Below are 18,168 nucleotides of genomic sequence, written 5' to 3' on the forward strand. Positions count from 1 at the left end.
GGGTTTCCAAGTATATGTTATGGTTATGGTGACCACCGTAACATCTGCTTGGAAATTAGGGGCCTTGCCTAGTAGCAGTCCTGACTTTTTGTATTTAATAAGAAGCCAGGATTCTAGAAATTATCAATATTATCATTGTTATTTGTAAAGTAATAACTTAATGCTCTTGTGCATGCATGATCACAGTGACAGTAAGCCCCAAAGGCCTAGCCAGGGTGCAATCCTCTCTAGTTTTCGCTCGCTCCCTAATACTACTACAGAGGATGGCACCCGGGCTGTCTTAGGATACGGGTCCATTCCGTGAACAAGGCTGATGGAGTCAACTGAAAATTTGTGGTAAGTGCCAATTCTGTAGTCTCACTTAAGTGTTGGCAGTCACCGGTGCAGCAGTTAAAGCTTAGTCTTTATTTCATCAAGAGTGAATTGTGTTGTTTTTCAGGCATCGCCAGTTGCTGTGCAAAAACTGCCGTGGCTCCGCTGGACAGAACTAAGATCCTTCTGCAGGCCCACAACAGCCACTACAAGCATTTAGGTAATTTTTAAGGCCTGCTGTTCTACATAACAGCCACTACAAGCATTTAGGTAATTAAGGTTTCCTCACTGGCTAATTTGGCATTTTAACTTTCCATCGGTTTGTCACAAAGAAATTTAGAAAGAACTGTAGTTGTACTGAATATTGATACCTCATCCTGGGTACAACAGTTAAGTGTTCTGTAATGTTGTGTTGTATTAATTCTGCTGTACTAGTAGTATGTTATTTAATGTTGTGTTGTATCCTGCAGGTATTTTCTCGACGCTTGAGGCCATCTGGAGACGCGAGGGCGTGCAGGGATGGTACAAGGGCAACTGGTGTCAGATGGTTCGAATCTTCCCCTACGGAGCCGTGCAGTTCATGGCCTTCGAACAGTTCAAAAAGGTGACGAACATCAATCCCAAATCTTGTACTGCTTTTACTTCTGAGATTATAAACCATGTATGGTTCCGCATGCTCTAATTATAACCCTTGTCATGAACCATGCATGCTTGTAACCTGTACCCCCCTGTAACCTGTGCCCCCCCTGTAACCTGTACCCCCCTGTAACCTGTACCCCCCTGTAACCTGTACCCCCCTGCAGGCCCTGACCCCCCGGTTGGACCACCCCCACCTGGCCAAGCTGCTAGCCGGCTCCCTCGGCGGCATGGCTGCCGTGATCCTGACCTACCCGCTGGACATGGTCCGCGTCAGGCTGATGTTCCAGGTCAAAGGGGAACACCTGTACGAGGGCATCTGGCACACGTTCCGCACCATCTGGGCGCAGGAGGGCGGAATTATGGCCTTCTACAGGGGCTTCGTACCAACTCTCATTGGCATGGTGCCCTACTCAGGTATGTGGTACAACCTGTTTTTCATATAAGTCACTTTTTTTGTTGAGTAAAGAATAAGTATGTATAAAATGTCGGTTTGCTGCTCTAACAGGTTAGACCTGACCCTGCTGCCCCCACAGATGTCATTTTTCACCTTTGACATGTCCTGACCCTTGACCCCTACATGTCTGTTGTTTTTCACCTTTGACATGTGCTGACCCCTGACCCCTACAGGTCTGTCATTCTTCACCTTTGACACGCTGAAGCAGCTGCTGCTGGAGAGCGGACCTGCGATATTTCTGCAGCACGGCGGCGAGGGGGACCGGGCCCTGCGCGCACCCGTCAATCTCGTGCTCGGGGGGGTCGCAGGCGCCATCGCACAGACTGCATCGTAAGTACACCTGTCAATCTCGTGCTGGGGGGGCTGCAGGGGCCATCGCACAGACTGCATCATAAGTACAGGCGCTGCACACATGCACAAGTACAGCCATTGTTTAGAGTTAAAACTTTAGATCCAACACAAAAAGTTCTCTCACCGAGAGCTTTCGACCAGTCACTCTGGTCTTCCTCAGTAGACTGACCCAGTGAAGCTTGTCACGTGGCTTCTTTGAAGTGTGACGTCAACACTGGGTCAAAGGTGTCTGGTAGCCGATGTTGGGCCCTGTCTCACCGGGCATTCTACTGAGGAAGACTAGAGAAACTGGTTGAAAGCTCTACATGTAAGTGAGAGAACTTCTTTGTGTTGGTTAACTACCAACACAGATGAACTTTCCTGATAGTACAGCCGTTGTTTGTTTGTTTGTTTGTTTGTTTGTTTACCTGTTGTGTTTACCCCCAGGTACCCGCTGGATGTGACCTGGTGTGTTTGTTTGTTTGTTTGTTTGTTTACCTGTTGTGTTTACTCCCAGGTACCCGCTGGATGTGACCTGGTGTGTTTGCCCCCCCCCCACCAGGTACCCGCTGGATGTGACCAGGAGAAGGGTTAGGGTTATGGCTGTTTGTTTGTTTGTTTGTTTACCTGTTGTGTTTGCCCCCCCCCCCCAGGTACCCGCTGGATGTGACTAGGAGAAGGATGCAGCTGGCCGTGATCACTGCCAACGCCGACAAGTTCAGGTACGCCCCCTGCTGGGGACCTTTATATCTGCAGTGTTTAAATGTCACAGCTGCAAATTACTGTAGTTCAATCCTATTTTTAAGATTATAAATATATGAAAAATGATTTTAGTAATTTGATCTTAACATGTTGTAAGCAGTAATTTCAATTTAAGGTATATCTGAATATTTTGAAATGTAATAATGATTGGAAGATCTTGTAAGTCTGGACCTAAACAAATGGCATATACAAAATTTCATGTTGGTAACCTTGCAATGTTGTCTGGGTGAAACTGTGGCCACATAACATGCAGGCTGACATTTGACGATGCCCGATATGACAATGTTTTCTTCAGTTTATAGCACAGATTTTGCAATCTATGGTAGGCTTAGGTGGTTTGAAAAGTTACTGACATTTTGTTTATTTCTGCAGTGGCTGTGTGCAGACGTTACTGACTGTGTATTTGTTTATTTATTTGTTTGTTTGTTTGTTTCCGCAATGGCTGTGTGCAGACCTTGCTGTGTATTTATTTATTTGTTTGTTTATTTGTTTGTTTGTTCCCCCAGTGGCTGTGTGCAGACGTTACTGACCGTGTACCGGACGGACGGCGTGAAGCACGGTTTGTACCGCGGCATCAGCGTGAACTATCTCAGGGTCATCCCGCAGGTCGCCATGTCCTTCTGCGTGTACGAAATATGCAAACAGCTTTTCCGCATGGAGCAAAACCCGCCAAACTCGCAACCAAACTCACGCTTGGAGCAAAACCCGCCAAACTCTCAACAAAACTCACGGAAGGAGCACACATACAACTTGCAAAGAAACTCGAACTCACAAAAAACAGCAGAAAACTCAACAGAAAAAACACAAAACTCCAAACTTTCCTGACCAATGCTTGGACAGAATCTGCAATGAAAGATTATGTAAGGACAGAATCTGCAATGTAAGATTATGTAAGGACAGAATCTGCAATGTTAGATATTTTATGAAAGGACAGAATCTGCAATGTAAGATTATGTAAGGACAGAATCCACATATTTAATGAAAGATTAAAGGACATGTAGAATCTGCAATGTCAACATCAGGCTGCATTGTAGCAAGTGTAGCATGTTTTTAACCAGATTTTAACTGACAAAAGTTTTATGTACTTACATATAAGGGCACCAGCAGCCACTGTAGTGGCCTTAAGGCCATACCAATTTAATTTGTTGGTTCTTAGATTTTTGTCAGGAAAAATATGAAGCGACACGGCAAAAAAATGAAAATAAAAACAGGTCTAGGCATCCTATTATTGCCCCAAATGCTTTGGTAGGAGCCATGAAGTCAACACAAAAGGCTGGGTTAATATTTAAACGATTAATTTTAAACTTTTAATCAAACCACTGCATTGATAGATTGAAAAACTGTGAGAACTAAAAAGAAAAGGACTTTCCTCAACTGTTGCGGGCAAAATATGAGCATATTTTAGTTGATTCAGAACCAGAATCTTTTTTTTTTTTGAAATCAGAAAAGTAGGAAGAGGCGAATCCAAGAACCAAAGAATTGAATTGGTGTGGCTTTATCAATATCAGTATTGGCATATTTATGAATTCTATTTATTTGTTGCGTATCGCAACAGCAGCCTTCTGCCTCCCTTGAAACTAGAGCAAATTTATTTTTATCAAATGCAATTTTGTAGGAGGTAATCAGTCAGGAACATGGTGTCTTTGTCCTTGGGCAAACGTGTGTGCACCAAGGTACAGACTTCCCCCGACTCTGTTCTCATGTTGATTTTCCAGACGAAACTCGTGTTTAGGATCATAGTGATGGTTTCTCCAAGCTTTTAATGAGAACCTTGAACTCAAGAAATTTAATCATGGAGAGTTTGTTTGAACACATAATGAGAAATTAGTTGTAGGTTCACAGTGCAGTAAACTCTATAACGTCAAAGGTTTTAGTATCATATTTTTGCAGCTCATTTAGTTAATTTATGTCTGTTGTTTCAGGAAATGTGCTGTTGAATGATTTTGTTATTTCTGAGGATGAACTTTTACCCCCCAGCACTGCAAAACGCCAGATTAAACAATGTTAGACAACATGTATCCCAGGTGGTTTTTCTTCCTACCACAAAATAAACTGTGTGGAACTGACAACTGCCGTTTGCCTTTAGTGTGTGCTGATGTTAGGGGGTTAAGTTAGGTCCTGTGAGTGTAAGTAGCGGCAACTTTTTGTCACAATGTTTCATGGAATATACATGTAGTTGTGAGCTTCAGCAACAAGTCTTGTCACGTGGCTTCTTTGAAGTGTGACGTCAACCAGAGTGACTGGTCGAAAGCTCTAGGTGAGAGAACTTTTGTGTTGGATCTTAAGTTTTAACTCTAAACATAGTAACACCAACACAGATGAACTTTCATGAGAGGACAAAAACCTTTTCCTTCCCAGGCACACGTTTCGTTAAGTTTCATGAACGTGTTTTCTTATCATCTTAATTGGTAATTACGTATTTGTGAATTTGTATTTCATGAATCCAGGAAGAATAGGTTAGATGTTTAATCTAATCTAATGGATTTTCATCAAACATCACACACAGACGGAACAGAACCAGCGAACTGTTTGGACGACAACTGCATCTTTATTTCAACTACAAATGAAACAAAACAGGAATAATGATTATGAATATAGTGCCAGCTACAGTCTACAATGTTTGAAGCAAGCGAAGGTTTTAAGCTTTAGACCCCTCAGCATTGCTAATGTTGTGATGGAAAAGGTTTAGGATAGGTTTATCATTGACGGTGTTTTACCACAAATGTTCCTTTTTGCAGCTTATATGAAACTTACTAATACCATTTGAAATGGACACAGTCTGTATGCTATGTGACAATGCGATGTAGCGATGCTATGTAATGATGCTATGTAGCGATGCCATGTAGCGATGCCATAAAGCGTTGCTATGTAGCGATGCTTCGTATTATTGCTACATAGAGATGCTGATAATTTCTGGTAAAGATGTGCAGAACAGCTTTCTCCAGGTTACTGAAATCCGTATACATTAGTATAATCACAACAATCCTTACTAGAATAATCTTACTATATTAATTCTTATCATATTTATCCTTTAATATATTATTCCACATTATATTATTCTTTACTGTATTTATCCTTACTATATTAATCCTAATTTTATCGATCCTTATCATATCAATCCTTATCATATTAATCCTTATTATATTAACCCTTATTATATTAATATTAATCATATCTATCCTTGTTATATTAATCCTTATCATATTTATCCTTACTTATATTACTTATTACATTAGTCCTTATCAGGCTAATTCTACCTGCAGCTTAACCATCCAGTTTCTTTGTCTCTAAACTCTTTACTGTGACTGTTATACTCTTTCCTGTGACTGTTATACTCTTTACTGTGACTGTTATACTCTTTACTGTGACTGTTATGCTCTTTACTGTGACTGTTATACTGTTTACTGTGACTGTTATACTGTTTACTGTGACTGTTATACTGTTTACTGTGACTGTTATACTGTTTACTGTGACTGTTATACTCTTTACTGTGACTGTTATACTCTTTACTGTGACTGTTATACTCTTTACTGTGACTGTTATACTCTTTACTGTGACTGTTATACTCTACTGTGACTGTTATACTCTTTATTGTGACTGTTATACTCTTTACTGTGACTGTTATACTCTTTACTGTAACTGTTATACTGTTTACTGTGACTGTTATACTGTTTACTGTGACTGTTATACTCTTTACTGTGACTGTTATACTGTTTACTGTGACTGTTATACTGTTTACTGTGACTGTTATACTCTTTACTGTGACTGTTATACTGATTACTGTGACTGTTATACTCTTTACTGTGACTGTTATACTCTTTACTGTGACTGTTATACTCTTTACTGTGACTGTTATACTCTTTACTGTGACTGTTATACTCTTTCCTGTGACTGTTATACTCTTTACTGTGACTGTTATACTCTTTCCTGTGACTGTTATACTCTTTACTGTGACTGTTATACTCTTTACTGTGACTGTTATGCTCTTTACTGTGACTGTTATACTCTTTAAGACTGTTATACTCTTTACTGTGACTGTTATACTCTTTACTGTGACTGTTATACTCTTTAATATGACTGTTATACTCTTTATTGTGACTGTTATACTCTTTACTGTGACTTTTATACTCTTTACTGTGACTGTTATACTCTTTACTGTGACTGTTATACTCTTTACTGTGACTGTTATACTCTTTACTGTGACTGTTATACTCTTTACTGTGACTTTTATACTCTTTATTGTGACTGTTATACTCTTTACTGTGACTTTTATACTCTGAAGCTTTGAATGCCGTAATGAAATCACAGAAGACTAGATGGTGTGACGTCATTGAATGGCATGACGTCATAAAACACGGTATAACGTCATGAGGCTGGTTAAAACGCAGGAAGGCCTGAGCTACATCCGGGCCACACGGTGACGGGGTGTCAGACGAATGTCATCATGGAGTAACCGTGCCGCCGACGTGCTGATTTAAACCGATAAAACTACAGAATCACTAAACACAATGCTGGGCTCCAGGAGGAAAGAATTTCAATTATTTCTTTTTCATGTTTTGGTAAATCCGAGGCCAGTTAGACTGGGTACTTCTCCCTACCCTGCCCCCAGCATTGTGCTGCAGTTGCCGTGGTGACCGTTGCCGTGGTGACCGTTGCCGTGGTGACCGTTGCCATGGTGACCGTTGCCATGGTGACCAGCGAGGTAAAGGCGCTCCCATTGTTTTTGCCCACAAGTATCTGGGAACTGCTGCCTATAAGCTGTAAACCTGACTATAAAGCGTGAAGCTCTGCCTTTAGCTCACTGTGGCTGAGGTAGGGAAACATTGGGAGCCGCTTTAACTCACTGGGACGGTTTCAGTTCTCACATTCTACTCATTTCAGGACAGGTAATCTGGCTCCTGCATCTGATGTGGGAAGCATGTTTCAGATGTGAGAAACCCCCTGGTTTATGTTGGTCTGACTGATAAAGTAAGTAGTGGCTAATAAAGATGTGGGAAGCATGTTTCCCCCTTATCTAAGTCAAGGGAATCCTGCCGAAATGAGATGAAAAGTGGAAACTGGTGAAGCCTCCTCAGCTCGGGTCTGGCCGCACGGAAAGGTTCTTACACACCTGCAAACAGAAAGGACCCGAGTCAACATGCAGCAACACATGAGTGCTGTACATTTTTTTTTTAACGGTATCGCTCAATGCAAGGCCAATTATATTTGGCCACTTCTAGGCATAGAGCTAGAGGAACTTAGAGGAGTATATTATAGCTATGTCATGAGATGGCGGTGGACCTTTGTTTTGAAGCTTTGTAGATTGTAATCGGACGGAAAGCAGCTGTTTGGAAGAGAGTTCCATAATTTTGCAGTCCGGGGAAAGAAGCTGTTGTTGTAATATGACTTGGAGACAGGTATGTTAACGGTGTATTGATGAGAACTGGAAGAGAACCTAGTGGCACGCTGAAAGGTTCTGAGTGGAGGAACGAGAAGTGCAAGTTCTCCTGAACATCGACCGTGAAAGTATCTGTAGAAGAGGGATAGAGATGCGACATTGCGTCTGTGTGAGAGGGAATCCAGCTTTGCGGCCAGAGAATGGCCGATGGCAACACAGATTCTCCTTTGAATGCGGTCTAAAATATGTAGGCAGTCTTTTGGGGCACCAGCCCAGAGATGCGAGCAATACTCCATGCAAGGACGGATGGTGGATTTGTACAGATACAGAATACTTGCAGGAGTGAGGTAGTTTCTGGCTCGAAGCAGTGAGCCTACTTTCATAGCTGCTGATTTGGCTATGGATTCGATGTAGTATCTCCAGGACAAATCCTTGGAGAGAATAAGACCGAGGAGACGGAGACTATCATTCTCCCGCAACTCGTTGCCATTCATGGATATAGGTGGAAGAAAAGGTTCCCGGTATCTGTTTATGGAGAGGAGTTTTGTTTTTTGGGCGTTGAAAGTGACTAACCAATTGTCTCCCCATTCAACGACAGATCGCAGATCGTTTTCCAACCCAGCTGCCATTTCTGTCTTATCCAGTATGGAACCGGGACCTTTAGAGTTGGAGTAAAGGGTGGAATCGTCCGCATAGACAGCAAGTTGGCATAGGATGTGGTCGGGCAGGTCGTTAATAAATATTAAAAATAGTGTTGGGGCAAGAACTGAGCCTTGAGGAACACCGGCGTTGATTGAATAGGATGTAGAAGACAAAATTTCTGTTGTCAAGAGAAACTGTTAACTTGGTCCTTATTAGAAATGGTTGATAAGACCCAAACTTGTTGATATTGTGTATATCTGACTCACCGTTACAGCATTTGATCTTGTGGCCAGTCCAGCAGCACGCTCCATCGCCACAGCTGCCACTCGCCACCTGGATCCCACTATCACAGCCTCCAGGGTTGCAGAATGGAGCTGTTCCTTCCCAGTAGCACGCTGAGACAGAACAGGCACCATAGGCACATTTAAAGGCACCGTGGGCACATTACAGACACCACAGGCACATTACAGGTACCGTGGGCACACTACAGACGCCAGAGGCACACTACAGGCACCACAGGCACATTACAGGCACCATAGACACACTACAGGCACCACAGGCACATTACAGGCACCATAGACACCATAGGCACATTGCAGGCACCGTGGTCACATTACAGGCACATTACAGGCACCATAGCCATATTACAGGCACCGTGGGCACATTACAGGGCACCGTGGGCACACTACGGGCACCATTAGGCACATTACAGACATGTTAACATAGGCACATTACAGGCACCATAGGCACATTACAGGCACCAAAGCCACACTACAGGCACCATAGCCACACTACAGGCACCATAGGCACATTACAGGCACCATAGCCACACTACAGGCACCATAGCCACACTACAGGCACCATAGCCACACTACAGGCACCATAGCCACACTACAGGCACCATAGCCACGCCACACTACAGGCACCATAGCCACATTACAGGCACCATAGCCACACTACAGGCACCATAGCCACACTACAGGCACCATAGCCACACTACAGGCGCACACATTATGCACTATTATCGCTGACCAGAAGAAAGTTGTCTGTTGGCTGATTTTTGGCAAATTTTGGCGAAAATTTCCTACTTGTGACGCATGTTTTTAAACCTCTGGCCGCTCATCTTCATTTTTTCTATTTCAGTTTTTGCCAGTTCAGTTGTAGTCAATATTTGATCTGATTTATGTTATTGCGTTATTTATGTGTTATATGTTTTATACGTGACTCCAGGAAGACTAGTGTAAAATACATTACCCCAAAGAGCAGTTACTCAAGCAACTGGCTATGATTTGGGAAACGGTCAGACGTTTCAGCTAGCATCCACTAGCTTTTGTCAGTGACTGAGAGGAGAAATGCAGGTTTATAAGTACAAACTATTGATTGATATGCAAATAAGTTGAAGACAATTTTTTAGAAGTACATTGTACATGCACATTTATAACTTTAAGATCTTTCAAATAAACAAATGAACAAACTTTGGCGTGTGCAGACGATGTCCGTGCCTGACCAGGAGCCGCCGCCGCTGCAGGTCCGGGTTTTCGAGCCGCCGTCATAAAAGTAGCCTGCGTTGCAGCTGTAACTGCAGGACTCGTTCTCCGTGTAGGGGGCGCCGCAGCCCGAGATACTGGAGGCGGTCAGCACCGGCGGGTTGGGGCATGGGGCTAGCGGAACACACACATGCGATTATCAAATGAAAGCTCATCTGTGTTGGTAGAATCCATAGTTATCATAGTTTAAGCTTGTTCCTACACAGCGATGAGTTCTTTCGTTGTGTTGGAACAAGTCTAAACTCTATACTACATACTAGATTTTGTTTAGTTATTTCTAGGGTTTTTTTAGTATGTTTATGACTAGTTATTATTTGTTAGCTTTATGATTAAAATTTGGTAGGTTTCAAAAGTCTTCATCAGTAGACTGACCCAGTGAGGCCTGTCACGCGGCTTCGTCTACTGAGGAAGACCAGAGTGACTGGTCAAAAGCTCTAGCTAGGTGAGAGAACTTCTTTGTGTTGAATCAAAAGTTTTAACTCTAAAACATTTCAGCTCCTCCATATGTTAAGCGTTACGCTACTTTAAGAAAGAAAGAACAGCCTCACCGACGATGAATAAGATCATAGAATAAAACAGATAAACGGAAAGTATATCTAATGAGATTAACACTGCTGGAAGCCCGGTTTTTGTACAACAAACTATACATTATACTTAGGCCCACTTTCTTCTAGCGTTTATCACCTGCTAACATAAAATACTTGGTTCAAACAAAGGCATTTAGATTTGTTAACGCCTGTACATTATTATTATTATTATTACATTGGCCACTTTATGTTTGTTTTCTAACAAACTAGTGGATTAGTTACCACATATTTCTAGGTGTATATGAAGCTATCGGTGTATGTATTGCGGTATGTATTACCGTGTGTCTATTAGTTGGTTGTTGTCAGAAACCTGTGAGTGAGATCAGCTGCTAATGATATTATTAAAGTCGGCTTACATGAGCAGACCACACCAGCGTCCTCCGAGTGGCCACAGTTGTGGTTGCCCCACCCGTTATGGGGACAGTCGGCCAGGCTCCCCTCGGTCCCGCGGCACCCTACATCGTCTAGCCAGATGGACCCCGAGCCTGGGCCGAACGAGGCCTGCGTTGTGTGCTGGTGAGCGTCGGGATATCCCAGGCTCCGGCACACGACGTGCGCGTCGTTAATGTCCCAGCTGTCGTCGCAGACTGTCCCCCACTGCCCGTTGTGCAGCACCTCCACTCTGCCTTCGTTCGACAGGCTGCCCCCAACCAAACGGATAGCTGTACAACACACAAAACAACATGCATTCCTGCTGAGGAACTGTCTCCCGCAGGACATTGTACACAGGGACCAAAAACCTTCAGAACTTCCAGGAACCTTCAGAACTTCCAGGAACCTTCAGAACTTCCAGGAACCTTCAGAACTTCCAGGGACCTACTGAACTTCAAACGTAAAGTCGACTGACCTGACCATGTAGTACATGTACTGACCTTTATCACAGAGAGTACCCATGTAGTTGCCTTGGCATTCACAAGTGAAGCGGTTTACTCCATCCACACAGTTGCCTCCGTTTCGGCATGGGTTGGATGCACACTCATTGATATCTGTAAACGCCATCATATGTAACATATTAAAGTCTATTGTATACCAAGTAAGTATTTCGGACTTTACATTATAGTGTATTCCATATCTTATGAATACTTTTAAGTCAGGGTCTTGTCCAACTAAGTGTCACCAGTTCTTCAGCTACTTCTTAATTATAATGTTACTTGTTATGTCTGGGATGTACAGTTCATATTAGAAATATGTATACATTGGTTTATGTTGATATTACAAATATCAATTAAATGTCATTCAGGCTACATTGTCTGCAAGGTTAATGTAATAATGTGGATTGAAGGACTGGTTTCAGGGTTGAAAATGTCTGGCAGTTGTACAACATATCAAATTAAATGCCTCTTGCAATACGAAATATTTAGGACTATGAATTCAAATACAGTGTATTCTATAATTCATTAATACTTCAAATTCTCAATGTCAGGGTCTTGTCTAACTACCCTAACAAGGCGTTTGGCTGGAAACCGATCTTGTTTCCTTTGGGAAAGGCACTTTACACGAACTTTCTCATTTAACTATTATGCAAATAAGAATGTCAGTTGTTTCATACATTCGATTATCTGCGTTAATGGCGGCTTGAAATAACTTACAACTAAAAACTTGCAAGAGTCGTCGCCATGAAATAAATGTTGGTATAAAAAAAATTAAATGTTACGCACTTGTCTGGCAGTTGTACCCGGTGTAGCTTATTTTGATATCCAGGCAACATTATATTATGTCTATCTGCAGGATTGATATAATGATTAAGGATTTGATTGGATTTGAAATCTTACGCACTTGTCTGGCAGTTGTACCTGGTGTAGCTTACTTTGATATTTCATAGTCCTAAATACTTGGAAATCTTACGCACTTGTCTGGCAGTTGTACCCGGTGTAGCTTACTTTGATATTCCATAGTCCTAAATACTTGGAAATGTTACGCACTTGTCTGACAGTTGTACCCGGTGTAGCTTACTTTGATATTCCATAGTCCTAAATACTTGGAAATGTTACGCACTTGTTTGGCAGTTGTACCCGGTGTAGCTTACTTTGATATTCCATAGTCCTAAATACTTGGAAATGTTACGCACTTGTCTGGCAGTTGTACCCGGTGTAGCCGGCGCGGCAGGTACAGGAGTAGCGGTTGGTCTCATCGTTGCAGATCCCGCCGTTCCGGCAGGGGTTGGAGGAGCACTCATTGATATCTGCAGATAAATCAATCAATCAATCAATCAATCAATCAATCAATCAATCGTGACGTTCCAAAATCATATCCAGTTGCTTGAGTAACTGCTTTTTGGCAATCAATCAATCAATCAATCCAGGTTCTGGAAGCCTGGAAGGCTGATTGACGTTTTATACTAGCGCATAAAACTTACTAGTGCATGTAACGTACTAGCGCATGTAACGTACTAGCGCATGTAACGCGTCTAAGCGCATGTAACGTACTAGCGCATGTAACGTACTAGCGCATGTAACGTACTAGCGCATGTAACGTACTAGCGCATGTAACGTACTAGCGCATGTAACGTCCTAGCGCATGTAACGTACTAGCGCATGTAACGTACTAGCGCATGTAACGTACTAGCGCATGTAACGTACTAGCATATGTAACGTACTAGCACATGTAACGTACTAGCGCATGTAACGTACTAGCGCATGTAACGTACTAGCGCATGTAACGTACTAGCGCATGTAACGTACTAGCGCATGTAACGTACTAGCGCATGTAACGTACTAGCGCATGTAACGTACTAGCGCATGTAACGTACTTGAGCATGTTCCTGACCCTGCTGCACTGACAGAGCCCGCGGCGCACGGTTCGCAGCTGGTTTGGCCCTCCGGGTGGCTGTAGGTGTTTTCTGGGCAGGCCTGGCAGCTGGTAGAGCCGCCCTCCGTGTTGAACTGTCCCGCGGGGCACGCCTGGCATTCCCTCGCTCCGTCCGCGCTGGTGAACTCTCCGGCCGGGCAGGGGTCGCACGCCGTGCCGTCAGCCCGGCTGAAGCTCCCCGCCGGGCAGATTTCCGACACCTCGTCCCCGTTCACGCACCTGTACCCGGGCGGGCACGCCTCGCACGTGAACGTACTGGCTGTTGCTCCGAATACTGCACTGGCTCCTGCATCTGACATAAACAAAGGAGTTGTAAGGTCAGTCAGAGTAAATGCCTGCATTCTCACGGTGTGTTTCCGAATGTGTCAGACCTTCCTGCAGCATTCATAAATCATATGCTAGCACAATGGGCTGTTCCAAAAAATAAATGCTGAGTTTTTCTCACCCCAAATTCAGCAATTTATGAAAACCAGTTCCAGTCCAGAGTTACCCAAAACATTCCCGTTCCAATCGAGAATTGCTCAAACACTAACCTAGTTCTACCTTGATAACTCAACCCCAGTACTCCGTCCAATATTAACCACAACTTCAATCCACCTAGCCAAGTAATGGCCCGCCTTCGGTCGCCATGTTATCTTCGGGAGGTGACGCGGACTCCATCTTGGGGCCTTGTGGTCCCAGCAATCGATGAAGTAAAAGCGAACGAAATCTAACCGACAAACTTATAAATTGGATCTAAAAACTCTTAAAAAAGACTACTAAAACTACTTGACTATAGAGGCTCAAAATTTGGGCTCAATGTGACCCGTAGGAAGGGAAAAATTAAGACATTTGTAGAGCACGAAACAGACGCGTGCACTACTCAAACATCCGGGTCATCTTAGATGGGACGGGGAGGAAGGTGGGGTAAAGAATGCTTTGATGGCCTCTCTGTTGCCTTTTGTTTACAAATGGCAGATTTTTACATTGTATATGTTTTAATGTAAGTCCCACGTACATTACAACATTTAATAACCTTCTTCAACTCCAACTGATAAAAAAGGAGGCTGCTCATACAGCCCTCAGCTCTGCAGAGCTCCTCCATGGAGGTTGTTTGTAGACCCACAGCTCTGCAGAGCTCCTCCATGGAGGTTACTCGCACAGCCCTCAGCTCTGCAGAGCTCCTCCATGGAGGTTACTCGCACAGCCCTCAGCTCTGCAGAGCTCCTCCATGGAGGTTACTCGCACAGCCCTCAGCTCTGCAGAGCTCCTCCATGGAGGTTGCTCGTACAGCCCTCAGCTCTGCAGAGCTCCTCCATGGAGGTTGCTCGTACAGCCCTCAGCTCTGCAGAGCTCCTCCATGGAGGTTGCTCGTACAGCCCTCAGTTCTGCAGAGCTCCTCCATGGAGGTTGCTCGCACAGCCCTCAGCTCTGCAGAGCTCCTCCATGGAGGTTGCTAGCACAGCCCTCCGCGATACCTCTGCAGAGCTATGCGAAAAAACAAGTCAATTCGTTGGTTGGAATGACGGATGATTTTTTGCTAGACCTCTATGACGAGAGCTACCTTCATTCAGTTGGCAGATGAATGCCCTGAGATAGCTGCAGTCTTTCTCATCCCATCCGGCTCCGGTCCCCCAATATCCCATACAGCCACCTTGACCGTTATCGGGACTTGGTTCAGTGGACAGCCAGTTGTCATAGCCGGACGATGTCAGGGTTTGACCGTCAGCCCAGACCCAGGCGCCGCCGCTATCCTTGGTCAGCCCAAGCCAACGACCACCCACTAGTGGTGCTAGACTAGAGAGAAAAGTGTTGGTGGCGCTGTCCTTCGGCATGGCTAAAGTCCCCCCGTCTGCCGCACACGTCTGCCTGGCGTCAGCGTACGTCACCGCCTCCGTAACGCTCTTGTAGCAAGCTCCGTTATGAGGAACGTAGCCTTCTACTGAACAACCTGTTGAAAAACAACAACAGGAGGTACATGATGGTTTGGGATGCGAAGACCAGCAAATACCTTAGTTTATAAGGAATACCACCAGGATTTCCAAAACCCTAGACCCCGGGGAAGACCACCCAAGAGGTGGAAAGACCAGATCCAGAGTGACACAGAGATTACAGAGATTATAAGTGTAGCAGAGACTATTGCCCTTGACAGAGCTGGCTGGAGGAACCTGACGGAGGGGTGCACGTAGGCAGGCAGGTAGGCAGGAGGTACATGAATCTGTATCGTGTTACTTCCAAAACATCGGAGACCGGAACGAAGCAGTGTGAGTAATTTCTATCGGAGACGTCGGAAGAAACTATCCCGTGTCAAAACATTGTTTTGTCGCATTCCCGGCTCGCGCGTGGGGGGGGGGATTGTCTCCAGTATAACTACGTGTATGTTTTTTATAGTGCGACAAGCCGCTAGACAATGTCGAGCTGAAGATCGTTTCCACGTTGTGCGTTTCCGTAGCTTTTTTTAAGGTGACGTATGTATGTGTATCCCTCAAAGTGTGTGGAACCGCAGAACATTGCTTAGCTGGGTTATGATAAAAAAAACCTATTAGGTATAAAACATCTGATACCAATTATAATGCGCTACCAATAAGAAACACCAAAAAATAAAAGACGAAAAGTATTTTTACATGGTGACGTGTTTCACAGACTGTGCTCGCATCTCTACGGATCTCCATGAAGTCTTGTTTTTTTCGCAGAACTGCCTATGGCATCATTTCCGTGTCAAAAATATGGACGTCAAAAACGTCACGTTTTGGGTCAATACGTCACGCATGGCATAACGTGTGGGCACGTAACGTACATGTGATTCTGCAATTTTCGTGTCAAAATTACGGACGTAAAAAACGTCACGTTTTTAAGTAAATACGTCACGTGCTATGGCTTCATTTTCGTGTCAAAGAGAAAAGGAAGAGAAGGAAAGACAGACAACGGGAGGAACGCCAACTCGTGCGCCTCGAAGCGGCAAGGGAAACGGTGGTAAACTTCTCCGGCCTACCACTCTCCGACACTGACCTACTAGCGCTACTAGATTGTAGAGGTTTGAATAGTCGGCTTACCTGAGCAGACCACACCAGCGTCCTCATGGTGCCCACAGTTGTGTGTGCCCCACCCATTATGGGGGCAGTCGGCCAGGCTCTCCTCGTTCCCAGAGCACATCACGTTGTCCATCCAGATGTTCCCCGAGCCCGGCCCGAAGGAGGCCTGAGTTCTGTACTCCTGAGCGTCGGTATAGCCGAGCATCCGGCACACGACGTGCGCGTCGTTAATGTCCCAGGCGTCGTCGCAGATTGTCCCCCACTGCCCGTTGCGCCGGACCTCCACTCTGCCTTCGCTCGCAAAGCTTCCCCCAACCAACCGGATGGCTGTACAACAGAAAAATTATCGGGGTTTCTTTTTTGCACTGTGAAACACGCACACACACACGGACACACACACACACACACACACACACACGCACACACGCACGCACACACACACACACACACACACACACACACACACCAAAAACAATACCTCCATTTTTCATAGAGGTAATAACCCAAAACCCAAACCTCTGCTTGGAGAGTACGGTACTGTAACCTCAGCCTACCTTCCAGCTCTACTGTCTCTCCCGCCACCGCCTGTTGCCCCGGGTTACAGCCGGACGTGCAGGCCCCGTCCACGTCCCGGTACAGACACGTGTGGCACTGGTCCACCTCCGGCCCGGTACACACTCGGTCCCCGCTGTCACTTACATCGTCACAGAAACTGCTGCACCCTGCAGGCACAAACTGGAGTTACCACTGGCCTTACTGCAGGCACAAACTGGAGTTACCACTGGCCTTACTGCAGGCACAAACTGGGGTTACCACTGGCCTTACTGCAGGCACAAACTGGAGTTACCACTCGCCTTACTGCAGGCACAAACTGGGGTTACCACTGGTCTTACTGCAGGCACAAACTGGAGTTACCACTGGTCTTACTGCAGGCACAAACTGGAGTTACCACTGGCCTTACTGCAGGCACAAACTGGGGTTACCACTGGTCTTACTGCCGGCACAAACTGGAGTTACCAACTGCCCTACAGCTTCCACAAGTGTTACCATTTTAAGTATTCCTGTATCCTTTTTAAGTACCCCTGTTGTGTATGTTATTGTCGAAACTTTACGAAGAAAAATTGTGACACGTACTTCTGCAGACGTTGTTGTCGTCATAGTGAGTCAGAGGGCACTCCGCCACACACGTGACCACGCCCTGTGCTGTGATGGCATCCATCCTCTTAATGCCTGTGTGTTAGGGCAACAAACATGCCACATGATTCGCATGTACTAGCACATGTAACGTACTAGCGCATGTAACGTAGTAGCGCATGTAACGTACTAGCGCATGTAACGTACTAGCGCATGTAACGTACTTGAGCATGTTCCTGACCCTGCTGCACTGACAGAGCCCGCGGCGCACGGTTCGCAGCTGGTTTGGCCCTCCGGGTGGCTGTAGGTGTTTTCTGGGCAGGCCTGGCAGCTGGTAGAGCCGCCCTCCGTGTTGAACTGTCCCGCGGGGCACGCCTGGCATTCCCTCGCTCCGTCCGCGCTGGTGAACTCTCCGGCCGGGCAGGGGTCGCACGCCGTGCCGTCAGCCCGGCTGAAGCTCCCCGCCGGGCAGATTTCCGACACCTCGTCCCGTTCACGCACCTGTACCCGGGCGGGCACGCCTCGCACGTGAACGTACTGGCTGTTGCTCCGATACTGCACTGGC

The 18,168-nt window shown here is 45.2% G+C and overlaps 2 protein-coding genes across 4 annotated transcripts in view; one reads left to right on the plus strand and one right to left on the minus strand.

Annotated features, from left to right (window-relative positions):
- Positions 1–5,384, plus strand: part of LOC109481428 (graves disease carrier protein homolog) — a 6,205-nt gene extending 821 nt beyond the window's left edge. The window contains exons 2-7 of one of the 2 annotated variants that reach the window (XM_019784004.1): positions 440–532; positions 783–916; positions 1,116–1,365; positions 1,579–1,735; positions 2,389–2,457; positions 3,004–5,384. In XM_019784004.1, coding sequence (XP_019639563.1) covers positions 440–532; positions 783–916; positions 1,116–1,365; positions 1,579–1,735; positions 2,389–2,457; positions 3,004–3,322 — 1,022 coding nt within the window. In that variant the 3' untranslated portion in view covers positions 3,323–5,384. The other variant, XM_019784005.1, reaches the window with a different exon arrangement.
- Positions 5,385–6,472: 1,088 nt separating this feature from the next.
- The window catches only part of LOC109481341, a 37,229-nt gene continuing 25,533 nt past the window's right edge, over positions 6,473–18,168 (minus strand). For both annotated transcript variants that reach the window (XM_019783873.1, XM_019783872.1), the window contains 8 exons: positions 15,002–15,388; positions 13,400–13,750; positions 12,719–12,832; positions 11,523–11,636; positions 11,007–11,312; positions 9,992–10,177; positions 8,783–8,911; positions 6,473–7,607 (listed from right to left, as the gene is read on the minus strand). In XM_019783873.1, coding sequence (XP_019639432.1) covers positions 7,600–7,607; positions 8,783–8,911; positions 9,992–10,177; positions 11,007–11,312; positions 11,523–11,636; positions 12,719–12,832; positions 13,400–13,750; positions 15,002–15,388 — 1,595 coding nt within the window. In that variant the 3' untranslated portion in view covers positions 6,473–7,599. The remainder of the gene's footprint in view (positions 7,608–8,782; positions 8,912–9,991; positions 10,178–11,006; positions 11,313–11,522; positions 11,637–12,718; positions 12,833–13,399; positions 13,751–15,001; positions 15,389–18,168) is intronic.

The sequence above is a fragment of the Branchiostoma belcheri genome, unplaced genomic scaffold, assembly GCF_001625305.1.
Source record: "Branchiostoma belcheri isolate BF01 breed outbred unplaced genomic scaffold, Haploidv18h27 scaffold55, whole genome shotgun sequence".
In the NCBI taxonomy this organism is placed as follows: domain Eukaryota; kingdom Metazoa; phylum Chordata; class Leptocardii; order Amphioxiformes; family Branchiostomatidae; genus Branchiostoma; species Branchiostoma belcheri.